Here is a 10602-nt window from a genome sequence, read left to right on the forward strand (position 1 = left end):
TATATTATGGTATAGAGTATATATGTAAATATATATTCCATGACAGAAGAATAATGAGATGTTTTTCTATTTAAAATACACTGTTATGCTAAAGTGAGTTCTTTCTGTGTCTTGTAGGGTCAAAATGTATTTGGTCTTGATATAACTGAGACACCCGAGGGAGATAAGTGGCCTCAACTGATTGTCCAGCAGATCCTGGATAGGGAGCAGAAGGACACCTATGTGATGAAAATAAAAGTGGAAGATGGTGGAAGCCCTCCAAGATCTAGCACTGCCATCCTGCAAGTCACAGTGACGGATGTGAATGACAATCGTCCTGTCTTCAAAGAGAATGACATTGAAGTTAGTGTGCCAGAAAACGCTCCAGTGGGCACCTCTGTTTCCCAGCTCCATGCCACTGATGCAGACCTGGGCTCCAATGCACAAATCCACTTCTATTTCAGCAACCAGATCTCCAGTTTGGCCAAACGGCTGTTTGCCATTGATAACACCACTGGCCTCATCACTATAAGGGAACCACTAGACAGGGAGGAGTCTCCTGTACACAAATTAACTGTTTTGGCAAGTGATGGCAGTTCAACTCCATCAAGAGCAACAGTGACTGTTAATGTCACAGATATTAATGACAATGTCCCATCAATAGACACAAGATACATCATCAATCCAGTGAATGGGACAGTGCTTTTGTCTGAGAAGGCTCCACTTAATACTAAAATTGCATTGATAACAGTGATGGACAAGGATGCTGATCAGAATGGGAGAGTTACTTGTTTTACAGATCATGATGTCCCTTTTAGGCTAAAGCCAGTGTTTGATAATCAGTTTCTCCTGGAGACAGCCACCTTTCTGGACTATGAAGCAACACGGGAATATGCCATTAAAATAGTGGCTTCAGATTCAGGGAAACCTCCCCTAAACCAGTCTGCAATGCTCCTGATCAAAATTAAGGATGAAAATGACAATGCTCCAGTTTTTACACAGCCTATCATAGGTCTTTCCATCCCGGAAAACAACGCTCCTGGTACTCAGCTGACCAAGATAAGTGCTACAGATGCTGACAGTGGGCGCAATGCTGAGATCAGCTATATCCTGGGTTCTGATGCTCCCCCCATTTTCAACCTCGACCGCCGGACAGGCATCCTGACAGCAGTGAGGAAGCTGGACAGGGAAAAGCAAGACAGGTACTCTTTCACTGTGCTGGCTAAGGATAATGGGATGCCCCCTTTGCAGACCAATGCCACGGTGACAGTGTCAGTGCTGGACCAGAATGATAACAGCCCTGCTTTCACACATAACGAGTATAACTTCTATGTGCCAGAGAACCTGCCCATGTATGGCACCGTGGGGCTTATCACAGTCACAGATGCTGATGCGGGAGAGAATGCTGCGGTCACTCTCTCCATCTTAAATGGGAGAGATAATTTCATTATCGATCCACTTACTGGTGTAATCAGGCCTAATATCACCTTTGATAGGGAACAGCAGGGCTCATATACTTTCCAGGTGAAAGCTGTGGATGGTGGAAGACTGCAGCGTTCCTCAACTGCCAAAGTGACCATCAATGTTGTTGATGTAAATGATAACAGGCCTGTTTTTGTTATTCCTTCATCTAATTACTCCTATGAGTTGGTTCCAACGTCAGCCAGCCCAGGGGCTGTGGTTACTAAAGTCTTTGCAGTTGATAATGACACGGGAATGAATGCAGAGCTCCGCTATAGCATCATAGGTGGGAACTCCAGGGGCTTGTTTACAATTGACCAGTTAACAGGCAATATTACTTTGAAAGAGAAGGTAATTCCATCAGATCATGGCTTGCACAGACTGGTGATAAAAGTCAATGACCTGGGACAGCCTGAGTCTCTTTACACTATAGCTCTTGTACATTTGTTTGTGAACGAGACGGTCACCAACAGTTCCTACGTACAAGAGTTAGTGCGCAGGAACATGGAAACTCCAGTCGGCCAGAACATTGGGGATGGTGAGATAACCCCACAGACCAATGATTATGTCAAGATCATCATTGCCATTATTGCAGGCACTATGACAGTTATTCTGGTGATTTTTGTTACTGCTTTGGTACGGTGCCGCCAGACGCCCAGGCACAAGGTTGTCCAAAAAAACAAGCAGAGTGGTGAATGGGTTTCCCCAAACCAAGAGAACAGGCAGATCAAGAAAAAGAAGAAGAAGAAGAAGCGCTCTCCAAAAAGTCTTCTCCTTAACTTTGTGACCATTGAAGAATCCAAGCCTGATGATCCTGGCCACGAGCACATAAATGGCACTTTAGACATTCCTGTAGAGCTAGAAGAACAGACTATGGGAAAATATAACTGGGCCACCACACCAACCACATTTAAGCCTGATAGCCCAGATTTAGCAAAGCACTACAAGTCTGCTTCTCCACAGCCTACCTTTCAAATTAAACCTGAGACTCCTGTACCCCCCAAGAAGCACCATGTCATTCAGGAACTGCCTCTAGATAACACCTTTGTGGTGGGCTGTGACTCGCTTTCCAAGTGCTCATCCAGCAGCTCGGACCCTTACAGTGTTTCTGAATGCAGCTGTCAAGGAGGCTTCAAGACCCCAGGCCCCATACACACCAGACAGGTAATGGACTTTTAAGGTGCTTTCCTCCTTCCCTTCTTACTCTGCCATTCCTAGAGCTCTAGCTTGAAGCACTACAAAATAAGTTGTTCTGCAAGGATTAAGTTTGAATGCTAATGTTCGATCGAGGCATTGTAAAGTAAACAGTTTGAGCTTCAGCAGTGATAAGGGAGAAAATGAGGAGAAAAGGAGTGTTGGCTGTAAGGGGATGGAGGAGTGAGTGATCACTCTGGTGGGGATCCTGACTGCAGATGGCAGCATGGCACTTCCTGCTTCCCTGCAGGACCTCGAGCAGCTCAGCAAGGCAGGAAGGGTTGTGGTCCTGTCCTCTGCAATGTGGTGTGCTCAGGAGTTGAAGTAATCTAGGCCAGGTGGAAAGCAATAAAGCTTTACAGGATCTGATAAGTGGTTCTTAATATTAATGGAGTCTGGAATTGCAGCCTTCATTTGGGCATAGCTTTCCTTCAAGGTCTCTCAAAAGCAGGCAGAGATTTTCCTCTGAGCATTGCAGTGCCATTTGCAGACTAAGAGCTACTTAAAGCTGGTGGGATGACACAGTCGACAGGCAAAGTTAGGGAAAAATTAGAAGCATCAGCATAATTGCTCTCACTTATTTGCTGCTCTGCCTGATAAACCAGGTATTAGCTTCTCAGAAATTCAGTACAACAAAGGAAATGTCTAAAGAATCCTCAGCTTAAAGCTAAAAATAAATTGAGAAGCAAAGTACCCTTTATTCTTCAAGACCCTACAGAAAGGCTTCAAGTTACTGGAATTGCTTCTAATGTTTATCCATATTCTGAAAAGTTTGATAAAGCTTTGCTGTCTTTCTGTTTACTTCACTTTCCTTCTCTTTCTTCACAAGGAGCACAAAGTTTTCAGTGAAAATAATTTTCTAGTTAAGCATTTATTGGTCAAGGAATGAATCATTAAAGCAACACATATTTCAGGAGAGTTTATTATGCGATTGGTAATATATTTTAATGTTGCCTGGGAACAAATCCTCAGCATGACTAAGTCTGTTAGACTTTTTGCTTTTTGAAGTTTTAGATTGTGGGCTTTGTTTTATTACAACCATAGTGATAACAACATGCATAAAAAAGCTGTTCAGTCAGAGCAGTCATCATATCTTTGAAAATTGCAGGACATATTGTTATTTTTATTCTTTGTTCCCTTTCCCAACACAAATTTGTGTGGTTGTCTGTATCACTATGTATAGAGCTTCAAGGTTTGAGTGTTTTCTGTCAAAGGTATTTGAATGTGTTCATTTAAATGGCACATTAGAAAAGCTTCTTACCAGTTTGTTCATCTGTTTGAACTCCCATAACTCCTGTTTTCAGCATTCCTGTAGGCCTGATCTAAGTGATTTTTCAATGAGCTTCTGGTATAGTTCCTGTGAGTCAAAAAAACTTCTGCCATTGTTTGCTGAAAGCCACTTTGTCGTGCAGTAAAGCTGCTAACAAAGAAAGCTCATGACTCTCAAAGTCCTTCTGTGTTAGTAAAAACCTAGAAAGTGGAATGGAAAGCAATTCTCCTCTGCAGAAGTTGGTTGGGGCAAAGAGCTTTTTCTCTAATCTGTACCTTAAAGGTCTCTGACAGGGGCTTTCTATCTGGGGAAGCAGAATAGAACTGTGAGGTTTTTCATGCTCACTACCTGGTATTAGCCTGTCTTCGTGGAGCTGTACCTGAAATTGTTAGTATGATAAACTGAATGCATAAAAAAAGAGATTCATGTTACCATTTGTAGTGATTCTGTTAAAAGCACAGCTATCCTTCTTTTTAGGAACATTTTTTCTGCATGAAAGTCATCACATTGGTGGAGAAAGTGTTAACTACTCACCATCAATGGCTCTTTGCACTAATTTGAAAACATCTTTGAACACACAAATTCACAGTTTTATTACTTATTTAAATAAATATAAATCATGTCATGAACACATTTATTTACATAAATTGGGCAAGAAAGGCCATTAGAGGAAATACTTTGTGTTGGCCTGTGACCAACTGAAAATTCTATTTCATGACAGGTAAAAACAAGTAAAGAATTTCTTAAAGTTCAGTGGATCTCTTAAAAGTTAGTCCTACTCCTAACCTGGCTTTGTGTGTTGTAGTCTGGATAGTTTTATCTCCTGTGGAGCTATAGGAGGTGACTCTAGAGTTGTCTGAAGAAGATTCCACTCACTCTGGTATCTCTTCAGTTTCTAATGAGGCTGCACATCTCCACTCTTGCTAGTTTTGTCCATGCAAGACTTTTTACTCAGATATTTGAAATAATATAGAGTTACAGCTAAAAATATATGTTTTCTTTGGAAGCTATTAAATTTTGTGTCTGTCTGAATGGTATTGATTCATGTCTTTAAAGACAGGAAATGATGCCTTTGCTTTACTGCTAAATTTGTCTAAGTGATCTATAAAATGACAGAAAGTCATTATAACAGTTGTACTCAAAAAAACATGCAAGCAAAGATGGAAAGGGTTTTCTACTCAAAACCCCAAAATATCTCTTTAGTGGTCGTGTGGGCAAATAAATAAGCAGTGCAACAGCCGAAATTTTTATGCAGAAGGAATGGAGACTCCTGAAGCAGTTGAGGATGCATTGGATCATGAACTACAGGAAGCTGAAGAGGGAAAAGTATTGCCATAATGTAATGTCCCCTAAGAGAGAGGTCAAGATCCTGTTGCATTTGTCTGAGAAGGTGAAAGAGGGAGAGGCACCAACATTCTTTTGAAGTTACAGTAGGAATTAATAAATACTAGTGGCAAAAGACCTTCAGAATGACATCTTTCTTTTGGGATGTAGGAGAGAGAATTCTTCTGAAGAAGTTTCGCCAAGTGATAAATTATGAAGGGGCATAGTAACAATAAGGTTTTTCAAACCAGGATATCTGGAGTCTTATAAAATCAAACTGATTTTCCATGTCATCAGATTTCCATTGTTTTGGTGGTCATGGGCCTCAAAGAAATGTGTATTTCTCTGGTGCAGCAATGCACAGCACCTTTAGAGTTTACTTGTCTGCACACTTTGTAAGAGCTCAGTTATCTTTGACATTTACCTCAGTGGGAGCAAACTGTGTGAAGTATTCCAGACTGACACAAATTTGATTCTTTTTTTTTGCATTTGCATGGGAATGATGAAAAGAAGAGAGAGGAGTTTTTTCCAGGCTAGTTTTCTTGCAGCATGTAACACAATTTCAAAAATCTGAAATCTTTGCTCAACTCCTCAAAACAGCATTCAGACAATTCCAGTGCCTGTCGAGGTATCAGCCTGTCTAGTCAAAACAGCCATAATTATAAAGCACAGAGTTATGTGTGGCAGCTCTGTTCAAAGAACTTAATGCCACAAAGATTCAGTAGAACTTTGCAGCTCCTTCTTCTCGTCCCCTTCTTTTAACCAGTGCTATTTCAGGTGTTCTTTCATTTGAAAATAGTCTAATGCATGGGATGGGAAGAGTAGAAATGTTGGAAAATGTACACCTAGTCACTCAGGAAGGGTCCTGTGACCTTTTGGGTTGTCATTTTAAACTTTAAGAACAAGTCTTTTCTCAGTATTATTGAAGTGTGGGTGTCCCTGGAAGCAGCAGCTCTGCCACTGGTAGAGTTGGAAGGTGCAATGGTGCTCTCAGTCTGTGATTCCATGTTTTTTGATGCCTTTCCCTGACCCACAGTGGACTCTGGTCTGTATGTTAATTTAGCTCCACTGCTAGAATACTATACCATGTTTGGGAAGTTGTTGAGGGAGGGAACAGACAAGCAGATTGCTTCTTCTCATGTTTCCTAATGCAAATCTTCATTAGCTGATCGTAGCTGGAAGGATTCTATTGTCTGTGAATTGCTCTGTACTTAGGAATAGACATTTCAAGTGACCCAGTGGTCTCTGCTGAGCTTGTTTGTCAGGAGCTGAGTGGAGATAGACATTACATTCCTTACAGAGCTTAGCTTGGGAAGGAGACCTCATTTCAAATACATTGCCTTTTGGGGCCCCACTGTCTCAATTCTGTGATTCCATCACTGACTGCTTAGACCTGCTTACAATTATGGTATATTTGGTTTTCTGATTTCAAGTGTGGTGAAATGTCATTATAGCTTCCCACTCCCTATGAGACCAGTGTGCTTAGGATGTGAATTGAAAGAATATTGCACTGTTCCTGAAACTAATAGCTGAAAACTCAACCTGTCCTGTGAATCCTTAGCTGCAGGATTTATTGTTTTGTTTAGTAACAGTGAGACAAGTGAGTTTAATCTAGAATCCTGTATTCATCAGTAGGCAGGGCTGATGCTTCTGGGATGTAAAAGGCTATAGATACTACACTGGTATTTTGTATTGACAGATGCAAAGTAAATTACACCCAAAGAGCATTTTCTTCTAAGTATCAGCTAAATAGCTGTTGGTATAAACCCTTCCTAAAAGCCATTTCAAAATTGATTACTATGATTCTAAATATTCTTGTTATTTTATCTGAAATTTCTGGTATTTTCGCTGGTGGTGCTGATCTTCTGCCATAGGTATGCATTTCAGAAAAGGACAACTGAAATTCACATCTGGAGAAGAGATTTCTAACTGAAATAGTAGTCAAAGTCTGCGAATCAGAAGTTAGTGAGCAGCTATTTAAATGTGCATCACTACTGAAGTGAAGCTGGTCAGGAAAATGCTTTTCCTCTGTGCAACACTTTGAAGAAAATCTACTTCAGAGTTGTTCTTTTAATATCTTTTACTTTGAGTATCTTTGAATATCTTGTAATAACTTTACAAAGTGTCCCCTTTGCCTCATAGTAGAAGGCAAAGACAAAGCATGAATGGAGTAAAAGAGAAATTTGTGTTTTGTGTGAGGAAAAAATGAAAGATTTTGAATATGACACTTCAGGAAAAGCTAATTCAGAGAAAACAAAGGCACTTTTTTTTCCCCCAGTAATATCTCCTTGTCTGAGGTTATGCTGCAGTTGGCAGATGAAGTAACAGCATTAATAATTAGGTGATTTTTGTGCAAGCTCCAACAATAACACACTCTCTCCACCAGCCACTTGCCTTGGGGCAGTAGAAACATAATTTTTCATACATTAGGTGCATTTCACGTCACTTTTCAGTAGGATAACTGAAGTTTACTCTTTTCTCCTTGTGAGCCAACTTCATTATTCTACATGCCTTATAGCTACAAACTACTGCCAAGGCTTAAGTCTGATTTAACTGTGGTTTAATTTTCACACTTCTTTATTTTCCTGTATTCTCCCAGAAGGTATTGCACTCAATAATCTGCAACTGATAGCAATTTCCTGCCCAGTGAGTGGCTAGTGGTATGGTGACTGTGGTATCAATAGTTCTTGCTTTCCTGGGAAATAATTGATCAGAATGGCTTCATTGCTGTGAATTTTTAGGACTTAACTCTGTTGTTGATAAATATAGACTAAAGATGCAAACTAATTCTTCAAATAAAACTACTTTATGCTTTCAGGAAAGTTGAATGAATGGAAAGCTCTTGAGTGAAGGCTACAAAAATCCCTGTAGAATGTGTCGTAGGTAGCATAGTAGTCTTCTGGTAGCTCTAATCTTGCAACAGCACTTTGGGTTTTGAGTTGGTAAAGCAAAAAGTTAGTAAGTAACTTAGACTAATAGAGATAGAAGTTATTTCTGTGGCTCCTTCTGTCCCAGCAGTTTCGCTATGTCTATATAGATGTGTGCAGAGCTTTGCTTGTGCGTAGAAAGCTGAAAACACACACACCCCTCAACACTGGTTGGTTACTTAGAAGCACAGTAGTTCTCAAACCATACAGTGCTTGACATGGTAGAAATTTGGAAACAAACGTGACAATTTATGGGGAAAAATGCTGCAGGCAAGGGCTTTTCTCATGCTGTTTCTCTGTTTGCCAGCTCTGAACGTCACCGCAGCTGATGTTATGTACTGAAGTCGTACGTGTACTCAATGATGTTAAACCAGCAAATATGAAAACAAGGAAATAGCACGAGAAAGCCCTTTGTCCTGTCTCTGATTGCCGAAGACATTTATCGTCTGATCTCCAGAGGGGTTTGGAAGTGACGATGAACTGGTCAAGATGCCCTACTGAAAGGTATCAAGGGCAAGAATTTTTTAAAAAGGAAAAGACAAAGAAATTTTAGTACGTTGTGCTATTATAATAGTGTTCTCTAACGTAGTTTTGCTAAGAACAAAGTAATGTGACCCATCCTTCTTCACAGTGGGTGATTATGGTAAATTGATTTTGCTTGTAATCATCTTCTTGTCCCAGATTATTTTTTTTTCCTTATTTATTTTAGTTGAAGCAATTAGGAATTTTGTTTCTATAAATATATGAAAAGGGAGCAATAAATTTTATTCCTATGTTCAAAAGAGAATGTAAAGTTCTTTATACTCCCTGCATTTAAAAGAAAAAAAACAAATGGGTTGTTGTCACTTAGAGCACCATTATACATGTTAAGAATTAAGTGTTATTTATATCTATTCCATAATATTTTTAATGATGATATTGCTGCTATGGATCATAAATAGAATTGATCAAGTCACTGCTTTCTCATTTTAGAGGCACGATAGTAGTAGTAGTGAAAAATGAGTGCTTCCTGTTTTCTTAGCCACACCATTTTTGTAACAAATGATCACCTCTGAAATAACTGGAAAGCATTCATGGAACTTTGCAAAAGCAACTTTAATTTGCATTTTGCTTGCTGAAGTCTAGATAATCTGTGTCACAGGTGCCAAACATTTAACCTTTGAAAGTATTTTTATTTAAAAAATCCCTCATAAATCCAGTGGCTTGGTTTTCAGTGTCCTAAAATAAAGCATAACATACATCATTTTTTCAACTGCTGGCCAGCACATTGAGGGGAAAAGTGGCCTTCTGGTGGTTTTTTTTCCAAATTATTACTCTATATAGTTATTACTTTGAATTTAAAAGGGTTTTTTTCCATTATAATTTGTTATTTATCACAGCTCATTTAAAAAAAGAAAAATTGAGCATCATAGCTTTGTCTGCAGGTTGGTTGCAAGTTCTTGTGTATTGCCTCACATTTTAGGGCTTAATGCTTAATATTGTATCATCTATAATCTTAGAATTCATATGCAATGCAAAACCTCTTAGGAAGCAAAGGAGTATAAAGAACCCTGTTTTCTGCACTTATATGAAGACATGTAATATTAGTTTTGCTAGAATAAAATGAACTACAGACACTGCTTTTAACTGGGATGTATACAGTATATATAACTTTCTTTTAAAGAACAGGTTATTAATGATTCATGAATTAGACTACAACATGGAATTCTTACACATTACTGTATGTTTGATGTAAAGATATTTATAGGCTTGTACTTAATAATCACGTTGCCTCAGTTCTTGGACTGCAGAATGTCTCCCATGACTGTTGCCTAGAGTTTGCTCCACATTTGCTATCTGGCTCTTTTCAAAACTGTGTATTTGGCTATTTGATCTGTAAAATAAATTCTATTAATAATGAAGTACGTATTGTAATTTAGCATATTGTATTGCATAATTATAGCTATGACTGTTACAGAAAAGTTTTCATTTCCAATAACGAAATAATTTTCTTGGGAAGAAGTTTATGTATCTGTAAGACAGTTTTGCTGTTCCTATTTCTCATAGCCTTGCAGCATTGATGCTTCAGACTAAAAACCCAACACACTCAGTGGTTAGACATACAGTACTGCTATTTATTGACTCAGTGCCACAATTCAGCCAGTTGGAAGTTCATTCCTATTAGAGTAAGGAATTAATTCAAGTATTGTTTAGTGTAACAAAGATTGGGCCTGCCTATTGCTGTTGCCATTGTTTGTGCAGGTGCTTCATTGATGGATGGTGGGAAGCACTCAATGATGTTTAAGAGTAATAACCCTTTGGCCTAGTAGAGTTGTTTGTCAGGAAGAAACTTTGAGTTTCTGTTTTTTTCAATGAATCCTCAGATTTCTGTTCTTACGGTAATTAGTTTGTATTTCCTTGATGAGAAAACTCCTATACATGAAATTGAAGTTTGATTAGGAGAAGCAC

General features: G+C 39.1%; 1 protein-coding gene across 1 annotated transcript; it reads left to right on the forward strand.

The window, feature by feature from the left end:
• Positions 1–94: 94 nt before the first annotated feature.
• LOC103798664 (protocadherin-11 X-linked-like) lies at positions 95–9130 on the forward strand (the record flags this gene model as incomplete). The annotated part of the gene is given in 2 exon segments (XM_009070941.1): positions 95–2604; positions 8462–9130. Coding segments are annotated over 2 exon segments (2516 nt in total), but the record flags the coding sequence as incomplete, so codon positions are not given.
• Between the last annotated feature and the right edge of the window lie 1472 nt (positions 9131–10602).

This window comes from Acanthisitta chloris, unplaced genomic scaffold, assembly GCF_000695815.1.
Source record: "Acanthisitta chloris isolate BGI_N310 unplaced genomic scaffold, ASM69581v1 scaffold12553, whole genome shotgun sequence".
In the NCBI taxonomy this organism is placed as follows: domain Eukaryota; kingdom Metazoa; phylum Chordata; class Aves; order Passeriformes; family Acanthisittidae; genus Acanthisitta; species Acanthisitta chloris.